This window comes from Lepeophtheirus salmonis, chromosome 4 (assembly GCF_016086655.4).
Source record: "Lepeophtheirus salmonis chromosome 4, UVic_Lsal_1.4, whole genome shotgun sequence".
NCBI classification, from domain to species: Eukaryota; Metazoa; Arthropoda; class Copepoda; order Siphonostomatoida; family Caligidae; genus Lepeophtheirus; species Lepeophtheirus salmonis.
The window spans coordinates 48,066,276-48,081,631 of NC_052134.2; the positions used below are offsets into that span (position 1 = coordinate 48,066,276).

At 34.8% G+C, this 15,356-nt stretch overlaps 1 protein-coding gene across 1 annotated transcript; it reads left to right on the top strand.

Moving 5' to 3' along the window:
* The first annotated feature begins 11,745 nt into the window (after positions 1–11,745).
* Positions 11,746–15,001, top strand: LOC121116086 (tubulin beta-1 chain). The gene is made up of 4 exons (XM_040710304.2): positions 11,746–12,158; positions 13,122–14,080; positions 14,140–14,372; positions 14,439–15,001. The coding sequence occupies exons 1-4, from the start codon at positions 12,102–12,104 to the stop codon at positions 14,525–14,527; spliced, it is 1,338 nt and encodes a 445-aa protein (XP_040566238.1). The 5' UTR covers positions 11,746–12,101; the 3' UTR covers positions 14,528–15,001.
* The last annotated feature ends 355 nt before the right edge of the window (positions 15,002–15,356 follow it).

The window sequence follows — 15,356 nt, forward strand, 5'->3', positions numbered from 1 at the left end:
TCCTATTAATATTGGAATGTTTGGTATTTATTTTTTGAGATTCTGGTTCAGCCATTATCTGTTCATAAACAAACTATAATAAACATTTCGTCATCTCATCATCATGAATGAGCACGTAGCCAAAAGGTAGCACTTTCTGATATCATAGATGCTGAAGTTGAGGTTGTGAGGATTATGGAGATTGTGAAGTGCTCCAAGAGCCTAGTTTTCATGATGGCCAAGATGAAGAATGATGGGCAAAAACCTCTCCAGGACAACAAGATTGTGGAGATCATAATTTAAAGAAGGGTCCAGAGGTCCTTTCCAACTTGTATAAGAAAATCAAGGAAGACACCACCAAATAGATGAATGACCTCGCCAACTCCTTTAAGGGCTCCTAGGTAAATCAGGGGGGGCCTGTGAAGGGCCACTTGGTATTGCTATCATTCATAAAAACCCTACTACACCATTCGATAGAGGTCATGAAGGGCAAAAGGCTCGAGAGGTAAAGATATGTGTCCCACTTCCTCGCCAGATTTGAACTCACTTGACCTTGCGTTGTAGGGTACATTGGAGAGGGAAATCAACAGTTGATGTTGAGGATACAAGGATTATGGAGATTATAAAGTCCTTCAGGAGCCTGGCTTTCATTGTGCCTAAGATAAAGAATGATGGAGAAGACCTCTCCAAGAAAATAGAAGGTGGGGAACATAAATTTAAGAGGCATCTGGAGTCCATCTTAGAGAAGAAGATGTTGGAGTTCACCATCAAATTGATGAATCGTTTCGCCAACGACTTCTCCATGGCTTGTAGGGCCATCAGGAGTGCCTTGAAGGGTCATTTGAGATTAACCCCATATATAAGGATCCTATGCCACAATCTGACGGAGATCATGAAGGCCAGAAGGCTTGAGAGTCAACATTTTTCTGTCCAACCCTGTATACAACACCACCGGTAATTGACATCCAATACTAGTAGGACTTGTTCTGGAAAACAAAAAATAAAATTGATAATAATATATCAAATGTATCCGGTCATTTAAATACAAAAGAAAACAAAAAAACTTTCACCAAAAATTATCCTCCAAATGGTTAGATTCAACAGGAGCAACTTCCTATACGAAAAAGGTAAATACTATCCACTATAATGGAAGTAAATGATTATGGCTTCCTGGAAATAAAGGTACAGAATGGAGAAAAATCACCCTGGAATTATTGTTGAAGTGCTCTAAAACAACAACTAAAACGACTACAGTTCTATTAGTCAAGCCCTGATTAATTTTGTCAGTCTACTGGCCCATATTGATCTTTTACGGTCAATACAAGAGCTGTTAAACTTTTATTCTGAACCTGTTTTAAAGAGACGAGTTATAATCAGTTAAAAGTAAGGAAATCGCAAGCTATCTGTTGCATGAAAATGATTTTTTTAAACACAATTTGCTCTCCAACCAGTAATCAGATTTTTAAAAAATATATAACCAGATTCTGAAAGCCTGATGGATTCTGATATATTTAATTTAATAAAATCACCATTCATTCTAAATTACAGTCCATATACGAGGCCAAAATCGCGATCTGGCCTCCGCTACGTGGTCCCTCGGCAAATCCAGGAGTTCCTTATTGATCTGACTGATCAGTGCGTCGTTGGTGTTTCAGGGGGTTTGCTTGGCTTATCGTTCGATTGCACCCTACACAAAAAAAAACAATCAGATTCAGTTCGGTGTGTTTTAGGGCCAATAGTCGTCAAAATTGATACTGCCTTTTTAACAATAAAATCCATCAATTTCTCATTTTTTTATTTTAACAATTAATTTTGACTACTTTAAGTACAATTTGCGGCAAGGGTTCATAAGGTTAGCTTGTCGATAGAAATTGATGTATGTTCGTCGAAGAATACAAATGTAATCAACCTTTAATTTATAGAAGATTTATTCTAGCTTGCTTTGGTGTTTACGAGCCACATATTATAAATAACTTGACGTAATGTATTGTAGACCCTTGTGCTCATCATTAGATGGAAAAAAAAAATTAAAAATTTAAGGATATAAAAAATCTCATTTATACATTTTAAAATTTAAATTTTTTTTTCATTAGATGAGGTTTTTAAGGAAAAAAAGTGGAAACTTATGTTATTTGACACCAAATTTACTACAAGTGGGGAAATATATAAATAAATATTTCTTATTAAAAATAAATTACTAAGTTACCTAATTATCTTTTTACATGTTTGAACTTCTCCACGTAGCATGTCGTTATCTTTATTGTATTAAACAACTTTTTTCCTGGAGATAAATAGAAAAAAAGTCCCAGGATCACTTAGTAACTATAATGAGACTCGGTAGATCCCAAACTATTCTCATTTTTCCTGAATGAAATACCATTTCTTACCTAAGTAAAAAGTCAAAAATTTGCATTTGTTTTAGATACCGGGTGGTTCATTTAAATATAAACACTTACTAATTTAATAATTAATTAAGACTGAGTGATTAACATTAATTCATATTTCGATATATTAAAGCATACACAATTAGTTACAATGTAAAACGAATCTGAGCTCTCTAGCTTACGCACAACTCGAGAAAATGACACTTGAACGTGATCGACGAATTTCCATTCGTGTACTCCAAGCAGTTGAATGTCTCCAGAATCACCGTCTACACCGTCAGGCTAGGCCAATCCCCTCAAAGCCATGAGGGCCCATATATAAGGATTTCATACCAGACTATACAGAGAGCTAATCAAAAAAAAGTAGGATGAATTTTTAATTAGCTTTTGAACTCTTTTTCGAGTTCTTTTGAACTCTTTTTTGAGTTCTTTTGAACTCTTTTTTGACAATTTTGCACCCTCCTTACTGCAGACTCATTTATCAATTTTATTCAAAAGTGAGGGTCAATATTGTGTTTTTGACGTTTTGTGTAAGTTATACCTTCAATATTGACTTTGGATTTTTTTGGTATTCAAATTTAGTGGATGAAATCAAATACTCAATCATGTTTCATTTAATTTAAAACCTTTATTTAAATAATAAGACGTAATTGAACCAATCAACCAACATCTATTAATCATTAATTTTTTGATCGTAAGGATGAATTTTAGCTACTTTAATTTGCAATTTATGACGCCTCCAAACGATTAATCAGAATGATATTTGTTGATATTTATTAACGATAAGTATGGGTCGAAGAATACAAAGTAAATCCAGATTCATTTTTGAAATCATGCTAGCTTGTTTTTGTGTTGACGAGTCTATTTACATCAATATTTTTATAGTTTTATAGGCTTACAAAGTGGTGACCCAAAATTGCAGTATTCTTTTTTTTCCCTCTATGATTAATTACGATGTTTGAAGACGAAACCAAACGATAGCTGAAACTAAAATAAACTAATTTTGTTTTTATCTCATGTTTGTAAGTTTTAAAATATCGGAGCAACAACAAAAAAGGGAAATCGTTGTGATATCTCCTCTCCGCCGCTGTCAGTGCTGAAAAGGCAGAAAAGGCCACAAGCATCTTCATCCGGACTTTCTTTAACATTAAAAAGTCTATTAAGGAGAGGAATGGTGTTGAAAGGGCTTCAAAAACCAAAAATTATACAAAAAAAAAATATGTCTGATTTCTGGCATGCCTCTATGTGGATCTCCTTTAGCTCTTACAGGAGCCCCTTGGACTTTACAGTATGAGGTGTCTAGCAGAAGAAAGTCTACCGCACCTTTCAATTTCAAAAAATCTTACCTATTGACAAAAAATTGAAAAAAAAGAAAAACTTGATTACATTTCAAATGTTAAATTTTCTAGTAGAAAGCAAAAATTCCTTAATTTAGGGGAGGGAGCTACAGGACCTCGAGCCCAGCCCCTGAGGACACCCCTGGCGTAATACGCCATGGTCAAGACTTTTATTGTCAAGAGCAGTCAATCTGTTCACCAGCGTGTGTAGGCGGTTATTGCTTTTAAAGGAGGACATATTCAATAAAAAATATGTAGCTAAATAGATCATTTAAACATATCACAAATTAGTTTTGAGTTATATTTTCTATATTCCATCAAAACCACGTTTCTGCTGGTTTTAGGTACTCACTCAGTATACGTAAATCAGTCCTTTTAACAATAGGACTGATTCCGCGCGAAGACTACTGATTAACAAAAAGAATCCCCGCCTACATATGTATGTGTATGAGAACGATTTCCTTTGTATCTCTTAAGGATACATAAATTAAAAAAATGATTTCACTTCCGTTCCCGTAGGGATACCATTGAACAACAATTGTGGTGCTCTGAAGCATATCAAAAAACAAATACATGTTTATGTATAGACAGACCTCATGATTGATTTGACAAATGGATTCACTTCCAGATAATTATCTCCCTCTTAAAATTAAATAACATAATGTGGGGACAAAAATGTTTTAATATTGCTACAAATCTCTATTTTTTATTTTCCACTTTATTTTTAATTTGGAATGGAAATAAAAAAATGTAAGAATGGTCAAAATTAGAGATAGAGATTTGAAAAATCCTTTTAATTTATTAACATAACTAGTAAGAAGTAATTTTATTCCAATGGAAAAGTTTTACTACCTACACGATTCAATCGAAGGCTCACAATGACGGAAATAATTTAATATATTAATTAATATAAAAAGATAAAATAGTTAAATGGACTGTTATAAAGATTTTGAGGTATGCAATGGGACTTTCGGATCTGGAAACAAGACCTTATAGGACTGCAAGTAGAGTCTCAAGTCTGTGCTCACAAGTCCAAGTTATTGAATATTTTCATCGAGTCAGGACCGTGTCTACGAGAGGAAGGGGAAATTTGTCAAAAATGAAAAACTGTTGTTGAAAATTATTCTTTGTTATTATTTGAAAAAAGGTTATTCAATTGTAGACAGGATCTGCAAGATTTCGGGTGTGGGGGAGACTTGGTTTTCGGACTTTTGTTTTTTAAATCCAAAAAATAAAATTTTTTGGAAAAAAATTTGAAAAATTATAATTTTTTTCAAGAAAAATTGAAAAATTGAATTTGAAATATTAACTATTGTGGAAATAAAATTCAAAAATCTACGGCAGTTTAAAAAAATTTCAAAAATTAAATTTTAAATATAAAATTTTTTGAAAAAGAAAATTGAAATATTACATTTTTGGAGAAAAATTTGAAAAAGTCCTATTTATTCACAAAAAAGTTAAATTTTTTGGTAAAAAAATGAAAAAATTAATTAAATTCCCTTGTCAAAAGCAAAAATTGCTTAATGTGGGCGTGGTAGGGGCCCAAAAGTGTCAAAAAAATTTAAAAGAATAATTCAAAACTCATTCATAAGAGTCTTGCAACGTAGGAGATGGGTTTTTTTCATTACTGGTCTCAAAAGTGGCCTCTTTACCTTCACAAGGCTCTTTCCATCCACTTTTTTGATAGCTTTCTGGATAGTCTTGTCTGAAACAGAACTCTTCTTCTACTCCAACGTTTCGGACTTGTTAACGGCGTAGACGGTGGTCCTCGAAAAGTCCAAGTACTTTGAGTTAGGGAATGGAAATGTGCCAATCACGTTCAAGTGTCATTTTCTCGAATGGTACGTAAGCTTGAGAGTTAATTTTGTAATATATCGAAATATGAACTAATTTCAATCACTCAACCTTGATTAATTATTGAATTAGTAAGTGTTAAGATTTCAATGGGACACCCTGTACATAGATAAATCCGAGCTTTACAATTCCATTCAAATGATGAATCATAATTAACTGAATTGATAATAGGATTAAAATCAGTCAGATAATTTTTTACAGCGAGAGATTCGTTTCTTTAAACCCTCTTGTTTACAAATTATGATTAATTAAATAATTAATAGAGATGAAGAAATATAAATTATTCTGTAAGTAGTATCTCTTCACCTGTTCACTCATTTCGTATATTATTTAATAATATGTTAAACCCATAATGATCATCAATTAAAGTCAAATGAAGCATGGATTATAAATATAGGATTTATAATTTATAACAATAAGGTACAATAACAATCAAATTAACATATAAATTAAATAAAGATGGGCGTCAAACATAACCAAACGTAACAAAAGGATTGCTGAGAACGAACCATTTCTTCTCATTAAGTTATTTATACTCTAGATAACTTTCTTTTCAAAATGATACTATCATATTATACAGGGTGGGCATTAAAATCTGGAACCAGTTTAGACTTCAATATTTTACCAACCCTGAGATCTACAGAGTGCAGCAGGTAAACTATCATTATCACATAGAGGAGACTTTGAAGATTCTTACCAGCAAGCACCGAGTTATTATAAGTTAAAAGAACTCAGCGGGGGCACACGATAGTCGACACTAGTGCCCTCAAGAAATATATCCTTATAACAAGGGTGCTATGAAAAGTCATATCCATCTAGCATCCGTTGAGAGTTACTCACCAAGGTTTCAGCCATTTAGGACGTCCTGTTGTTATGTACCAGTAATTTCAGTAGTTGAAGAAGGTTTTTTTTCGTTGGTTTTTCTTTTGACAATGGACAAAATCGAGTATTGTGATTAATTTTGTTATTTATAGTTTCAAACAATAGCAGACATATAAAGGCTTTTTGTCTTAAAATTTGAAACGTCCAAGTCAATCCAACTCGGAAACATTGAGCCAAAAACAAAAAGTGTCTGTGAACAATTATTTTGCAGAGAAAACAGCTGATTACTATTTGGAGGGGTTACAGAGATGGGCACATCGCTGGGAGAAGTTTGTAAAATTACAAGGAGACTATGTTGAATAATGTAAAATATTAAATTCAGAAAAAGTGGCTTGTATCTTTGTTAGGTTGGAAAGTTTTCATACCACTCTCGTATTATCTCAGACTACAGACTGTCACCCCATCTTGCGGATAATATGTATATCTTTTTTAGTTTGATCACTACTTATTGCTGAATTCATTTTCGGAAAATAATTGTAATATGTATTATCCTTCAATTCTCCAGATTTAAAATCTCCACCCAGTACATTCTACATGTATATTGAGAAACCAAGGTGAATCGAACAAGTATCGATTCATTTTCTTATTCGTTAGGTTGTACTCTTTCAAAGATGAATGAAATAATACATATTTTATATTCAACCTTTCTCTCTTAGTTAGTTTTATACCTATGTACATAAAAATATACATAAATAGGACTTGGAAGTTACATGCAATACATGTATGTGCTCTATTAACAGGGTTTTTCCACCTTTCCTCATATCATATTGATATACGTATAGCTAGTTAGATGAGGCCTGAGGAAGTTCCTCTCCATAACTTGTATTATTTAGATAATTTTATAAATGGACAGCAAATGTAACAATATAAGAGATGGGTCCAGTGGAGGCACTAGAACTATGGGGGCACATGGCCCCACGGCCGTCCACTTTTTTAGGCTACCTGGAGTAATTATACGATAAAATTGTAAGGTTTCATGAATATGGCAACACCTTTATACGAGGTTGGTCTGAACATTTATTTTGCAGAGAAAAACACCGAGTAGTATTTGGGAGGGTAATAGAGATGGGATCATTGCTGGAAAAAGTGCATAGAGTTACAGAAAGCTATGTTGAAAAGTAAACAAAATTTTTCTAGAAAAAAGGTCATGAATCTTTGTTAGGTCGGATTACTGCAAAAGTGACGTAACTAAAATACCTATTTTATAGTTTTATCTGGATTTATAAGTAATATAAAACCTATTATTAAAGATAGAATTTTATGACTGATAAGTTTTTAGGCTGATTTTAGCAAAGCAAAGTGACGTAAGAGTCAATGTCTTATAAATCTACACTCCAAAATTGGCATAAATGTACCGTCAATTTTACACTAGCTGTATGATACCATAAAGAAAAAGATAATTTGTGCAAAATAGACGGTACTTTATGTCACGACCAGTGGTGACGCTAGCCCCTTTGGGGAGTTTGAGCCCAAAGTAATTAATTATCACCCATAGTAAATTCAGGACCATGGGGGAGGGAAGAGTAGACGTTAATTGTCTCTCCAATAAGGTTACTAATATTCATTGGGCCTATTTTTGAATTGGATGATATACATGTCCCTTTAAGTAAACTATTACCTTAGGGTAGCCAAACCTCATCTTTTTACATCCTATTTGGGGACTTTTTTGTATATTTTCATAAATGTCCGATTTGGATCAAACAGTTGAAAATTGACTTATTTGACCGAAATCCTATTTTTGTATTTTTTATGATTAAACAAAAATCTAAATCTATTAAGTTCAAATCCCACTCCCTCCTCCCGAAAACGACACTGATTGGAACGTGTGTCCTCTTATTTTAAATTTAATATTACATTATTGTATAGCTCTTTCAATAGTTAGACCTTCCAAAATTTCCACCGTATTGTTTATATCCCTATATAGGTAACAATACCACAAACCGTATGGATGATTGGTTATGTAAATATGCCCGACTGGTTGAATCTGAACTGCGTTCTTCAAAACTATAATTTTATCATATAGACATGACAAAGTAGGGTTGGATTTAAGTAACCCGGATGCACTTATGCTAGCACGAGTAGATTCCTTGTTTTAGTGATATATTTTTCCCGTGCAAAATGGCGATTTTAATAATAACACAAATGACGTCACTTCATCATTTTATCTCATAATTTCCAACAGGATTTATATGTTTGTTATAACCGGGACTAAAAGATAGGGACTGTTTGATGTAGAAGTATGTATATCCACTGGGGCCCCCTCTATCCAGTCAAAACCTGACAGGATCTTATATTTTAAACACTAAGAGGAAGTCGAATTCCTGTCAAAAAATAATTCAAATAAGTCTCTGACATCATAAAATTCCATTTAAACTTGGATTTTTCACATTTATGTTTTCAGTCATAGTTATCGTTTCAAATCCTACTTAGTTCTGATGCGATACTAGCGCTGTGTATCTGCAAACAAGTTGTGTTGTACGCATGCACGCGGGAGTAATAAGCAGAATACAATGATTAGACGATAATACCATGGTGTTACATGTCAAAACGAACTTATTTTGTAGAAAATGGAACCACCTGTCCTTTTGGACAGGTATACACTGTATTGTTCTGTCCGACTGAACAATTTACTTGCCCCAGTGTTTATGTAAAGCCTTGGAGTGATTTGAATTTTTTGACAGAAATTTGACTTCCCTTTACATTTTGAGTTCCTGTCAGGTTTTGACTGGATAGAGGGCACCCTTCTCGCTATGCTTCTACGTTAAACAGTCGCTGGAGAGAAAAGTTTGAAATTGATAGAGTAAGGAGAGGCTCTCTCACAAATTCTGTTATGCCTAAATGAGTCTATAATTCTGTTATTGAAACTTAGAAAAATCCAGACTAAAAGGAGTATTGCTGTATATATGTTATAATCAATAATTAATATATCAATGAATTATTAAATCAATCGATAAATTGTTTAACATTTACTTTTAATTCAAGGTACTATTGATTTACATTGTACCTTTTTAGCAAACCTCTATTTTGATGCAAATACATAGTCACAAACTTTTTTTTTTTCGAATTTAAACAATTTAATCAATTATTTAAATAATACACACATACTTTATGGATCGATTATAAATAGTAACATCCTTGGACCTGCATAGATGGTGATATAGGCAGTAAACACTTCTTTATATATAATGTTTTTTAAAGAGAAAAAGACTTTAAAAAAATAATGAAATGTTCATTCTTTCATGGGTTATTCCGATGAGTCATACTTATCATATTAATATACCATGTTCTTTTAGTGGTAGAAGAGGGAAAGGAGTGAAATGGTAAAGGATGAAAACCATTTTTTAAAGATGGTATTTGAAGAAGGAACTCAAGGTCATGGAGGGCTTGTTTTTCAGGCTGGTCAGTAGCATCGCAGGGAGATTATCCAATATTTTTTTAATAATATGGGGTCTGTCCACAGAAAGGGTATTGTTTTTCTAATCTAATCTGAATTACCTATATTCCAAGATGAATAATGATCGTCACTTTCTATCAAAAAGGATGCTTCTGATCCACAATCCTTTGGATACGCCGCAAATTAAAGTAATAGCAACGGTTCATCATCACTACTTAGAAATTGATACACTTAAAGGCTATTTCATTTAAGTCTCATAAATCAAATGAAGACTTTAAACTAAAGTTAATACTCTTACCGGGTGGTCCATTGAAATCTGAACATTTACTAATTCAATAATTAATTAAGGATGAGATATTGAAATTAATTCATATAACGATATATCAAAGCATAAACAATTAGTTACAAAACAAAACAAACTTGAGCTCTGTAGCTTACGTACAAGTCGAGAAAATGACACTTGAAGGTGATAAATGAATTTCCATTCCATTCAAAAAGGCCAACTGGATCCGGAGGAGTTAAAGAAAACAGCCCAGGCCAATCCCCTCAAGTTTATGTGGTCCAATGCAAGAAATCTCGGAGTTTCACACCATAATGTCCAGACAACTGTCAAAAAAAGTGGATGGAAAGAGCCATGTGAGGGTGGAGAGGCTACTTTTGATACCAGTAATGAAAGAAATCCATCTCCTTCTTTCCAAGACTCTTTTGAATGAGTCTTTTGAAACTTTTGGTTACCCTACACCCCTGATGCCATGTCCTGTCCTTCATCCAAACATCAAGGCCCTCAAAGCCACTGTCAGCCAGCACTGGGTCACCATGACAGAGGACTACATCCGCAGCGGGTGTCAGGCCTTCTGCCCCCACCTGAAAACCATCATTTCCACTAATAAAATTTGATGAAATTCTAGTGTTAATTAATTATTTATATCTTGTTGAACTTTACTATTCAAAGTGTTCAGATTTTAATTAACTTTTCTGTAGGGTCTAAATAACATTTGTATTCTTCGACAAATGATTGTTCATTTCACGAAGAGAAAATTCTGATATATCCCTTAAAAGCTTTACAGTTTGCAAATAAAAGTAACAAAAATCCATCGTCACAATGATGCACGAATTAGAAATTGATGGATTTTAAGTAATTTAAGCTGTAGCCGTCCAATGAAGGCTGTAAACTATAGCCAACATTCTTGGAAATCTCTAATCATCCCAAAATTTGACATTAAAGCCCGCAATTGATGTGTTGTCGCACCAGAGAGTATAATGTACTTCATCAATAATAGTTATTAAAGTATTAATAACAAGATGTAGTCCATCTTTTTGTCGTTTTCAATAATTAATTCATATGATATAATATCGTAGCTCTACGAATGATTTCATGATATGGATATTGAAGGTGCAGGTAGATATATTAACAATGTCTTTCTCAATTTTCAACCATGTGTTGCCGGTTCCTGCTGCTATGAAAGAATTTAAGAAGAGAGAAGAAATTGAAAAGGGACAGCAACGTGGTTTATGACCCCAATAATAGTAGATTGTTGCTCGAATCATATGGGATTCAAATGGTCATATTCTATGGGATCGATTCGATTAATTTTTCTAATAACATAGTTGTAGAATCCCGATCCCATCCCAGTACAAATAAAGATTCTATAACGAAATCAAGACTGATTTGTAAAGTTATTGGACTTAAACAACAAAAGAACCCTTAGATGGTCCCCTATGTAGCCCTAAAGATAGCTATAAATTAATAATACATATTGTAGGAAAGGTGACATTCATTTCATATTATCATGTAGGCATAGAATTGTGTATATATTATGCATTAAGTATGAAGTAAGAAGCGAAGCAAAAAGAAGGAGCGAGCGAGCGAGGGAATGATGAGGAGGACAAAAGAGAGACGGAGAAAAGAAGAAGAGGGAGGGAGGGAGAGAGAGGAAAAGAAGAAGAAGAAGAAGCGCGTATACAATTTTTCACGCGGAGGGATCTAGCAGGAGAGTGAAAAATAAAAAGAGAGAGCGTTAAACTGGGTCGTTTATGAAGTAATAAGGCGTGGGACGTAGAGATGTAGGTGAATTGGCTGCCTTGGCCTAACCGGCTTTGATTCTTCCCTTTCTCCGGTTGATTTTTTCCTTTTATACACGAAGTTCTTTGGTTAAAGCAGTCTGTTGTACCCAAAGGAACAAGCAACATCCATCAATTATTAAACAAAGTTTATTATAAACTTTTATTCTATTCCATTACTTGTATACTTTTATCACAAACACATCGATCATGAGAGAAATCGTTCACATTCAAGCCGGTCAATGCGGAAACCAAATTGGAGCTAAAGTAAGCCTTCTCGACTTCTACACATTTTTTGAATAGGATTAGTAAAAAAAGTGGTGGTGTTCGTTAGTCCTGCGCCATTTTGTTTTTTCCCTCCCTTCTTCATTTGAACAATGTTCGTTAATTTTTTTTTTTTTTTTTTTTTGGCGCTCTTTTTTTCAAACGAATTTCTGTTAAATCTGATTGGTTCAGGCGTAGGATGGGGATTGGGTGGTTAAAAGTAAGGAGGGCGTCGCCCTCGATCCTCCATGATGAATAATATTCCATCATGATTATTTTATCTCACGATAAAATAATCGTATTTGAAAAGATGGTTCGGGTGGAATGTGCGAGGTGCATTAGAAAGTGGTATGAGGAGGAAGATGAAAAACTACTGAATAGAAGGGGTGAACCGTTAGGTAAAAAGAGAAACTGAGGCCTAAATGTAGCGAGTAGTCATTACCTGGGGTGTTATATTATAGGAATTTAAAATGGATGAATAGAAAATGACTTGAGATGTGAGAGTGAGTCATGGTGTTCGGAGGAGTAGGAAGTAGTTTGTGAGTCAAAAGAGGAAGGGGGGGGCTATAGGGAAAAAGAGATGAAGCCGCAAATATTTAATATCATGAGCGCACTTAATGATGCCGCTCTCTATTTGGAGGTCGAATGACTCATTTCTTCAAGGGAACAAAAGGGACTTCCTTCCTTGATTTCTTTCTTTCTTTTGAAAAGGGGATGAATTGATCTTGGACGCATATGTTTCTTTGAAATGGGTGTGATGGCTTAAAGCAATGAGCAAGAGGTGGAGGGGGGAAAGGAGGGAAGTGAATGATAAATGAGTGAGTGGGTGAGTGAGAGGGAGGAAAGTTAACTACATGCAAAGAGCAGGGGATGTTAAATGAGAGGCTAGTAGTGGGTGTGGTTGATTCATACCTTCCAATCTCATGATCTTTGTAATAACAACTCTTAATTATTTACCCCTGCTAGTTCTGGGAAATCATCTCCGACGAACATGGAATTGACCCCAATGGCCAATATGCTGGCACCACAGATTTACAATTGGAGCGTATCGACGTCTACTATAATGAAGCCGGAAACTCAAAATATGTGCCCCGCGCCATTCTGATTGATTTGGAGCCAGGAACCATGGACTCTGTCCGATCTGGACCCTACGGTCAAATCTTCAGACCTGACAACTTTGTCTTTGGTCAATCTGGTGCCGGAAACAATTGGGCTAAGGGGCATTATACAGAAGGTGCTGAATTAGTAGACTCTGTTTTGGATGTTGTGAGAAAGGAAGCCGAATCCTGTGACTGTTTACAAGGCTTCCAACTGACCCATTCCTTGGGTGGTGGAACTGGCTCCGGTATGGGAACTTTACTCATTTCCAAGATCCGTGAAGAGTATCCCGACCGTATCATGAACACATACTCCGTTGTTCCTTCCCCCAAAGTATCAGACACCGTTGTGGAGCCCTACAATGCAACCCTCTCAGTCCATCAATTAGTTGAAAACACAGATGAAACATACTGCATTGATAATGAGGCCCTTTATGACATTTGCTTCAGAACCTTGAAGTTGACCAACCCCACCTATGGTGATTTGAACCATTTGGTCTCCCTTACCATGTCTGGTGTCACCACCTGTCTCAGATTCCCCGGTCAACTCAATGCTGATCTCCGTAAGTTGGCTGTCAACATGGTTCCCTTCCCACGTTTACATTTCTTCATGCCCGGATTTGCTCCCTTAACTGCTCGTGGATCCCAACAATATAGAGCTCTCACAGTTCCTGAACTTACCCAACAAATGTTCGATGCCAAGAACATGATGGCTGCCTGCGACCCCAGACACGGAAGATACCTTACCGTCGCAGCTGTCTTCAGAGGACGCATGTCAATGAAGGAGGTTGACGAACAAATGTTGAATGTACAGAACAAAAACTCAAGGTACACATCTCTCACTTTCTATTCTGAATCTCTAATTATTATTACTATTTTCCTTATAGTTACTTCGTCGAATGGATCCCCAATAACGTCAAAACCGCTGTCTGTGACATTCCTCCTAGAGGTTTGAAGATGGCTTCCACCTTCATTGGCAACTCCACTGCCATCCAAGAGCTCTTTAAGAGAATCTCAGAACAATTCACCGCCATGTTCAGAAGAAAAGCTTTCTTGCATTGGTACACTGGTGAGGGCATGGACGAGATGGAATTCACAGAAGCTGAGAGCAACATGAACGGTGAGTTGTTGCTTACTATCTATTTCATTGCAACAGTTGTTTTATCAACATATTTTTCCCCTTTAGATTTGGTTTCTGAATATCAACAATACCAAGAAGCTTCCGTTGATGATGATGAATACTTCGACGAGGAGGGAGAAGCTGAGGTTGAATAAACTAATCATACAAAACAAATTTTACTTGACAAGATCGAACAACGCTTTTTTTTATTTTTTTTAGTTTAAAAAAAATATTAAGAAAATAATTACATGTAAATTCCTTTATGTTTCCATAATTAAGGATTTGTTTTTAGTAGCTCAAAAACGGGTTCAGTCCATCAATAATATAGTTAATAAATTTAGATCATGACAATTTTTTCCTCTTAAAAATTGTTTTAATGTGCTTGCGCATTAAAAACTGATGAACTGTTCCTTGAGGTCTTAATCTTTCTTTTCCTTCTTCTCTTTTTAACTATATTATAATTTCTATTTTTTTATTTCATTAAAAATACTCTCACCTTGCTAACCATCTTAAGTAAAGTGAATTTAAAATTATTAAAACAATGCCAAAAGACCGATTGCCTTTTTCTGTTAATTTATGAGTGAAGTCTAATCAAATAAAAAACTCGACTTAATGAATTCATCAAACTATATGCGCTAGTAGTTTTTGGTTTAATGGGATGTGGTGAAGGAGTTATTTTAAATGGGTACTTAACCAGAATCAACCCTGAAGATAATCTGCCATTCTATTGAGTACTTGTTGCAATCAATAAATACTAGAGGAGGAGAGTCATAATTCGTTAAGTCAAGTTGTTGCATGTTAGTGTAGGGATTGGCGCGTGCTATTTTGTTGTAAGAACACAATCGTATAAATACTTCGCTTGTGGAACAAGTTGCACTTATTAGAAGTAGAAGAGTTTCCTTAAGTGCTAGTAGGAAGGGGGCAGTGACTAATCGTCTTCTTATGTTGACTTAGAGTTACAAGTGACCATATAATGTGTGTTTC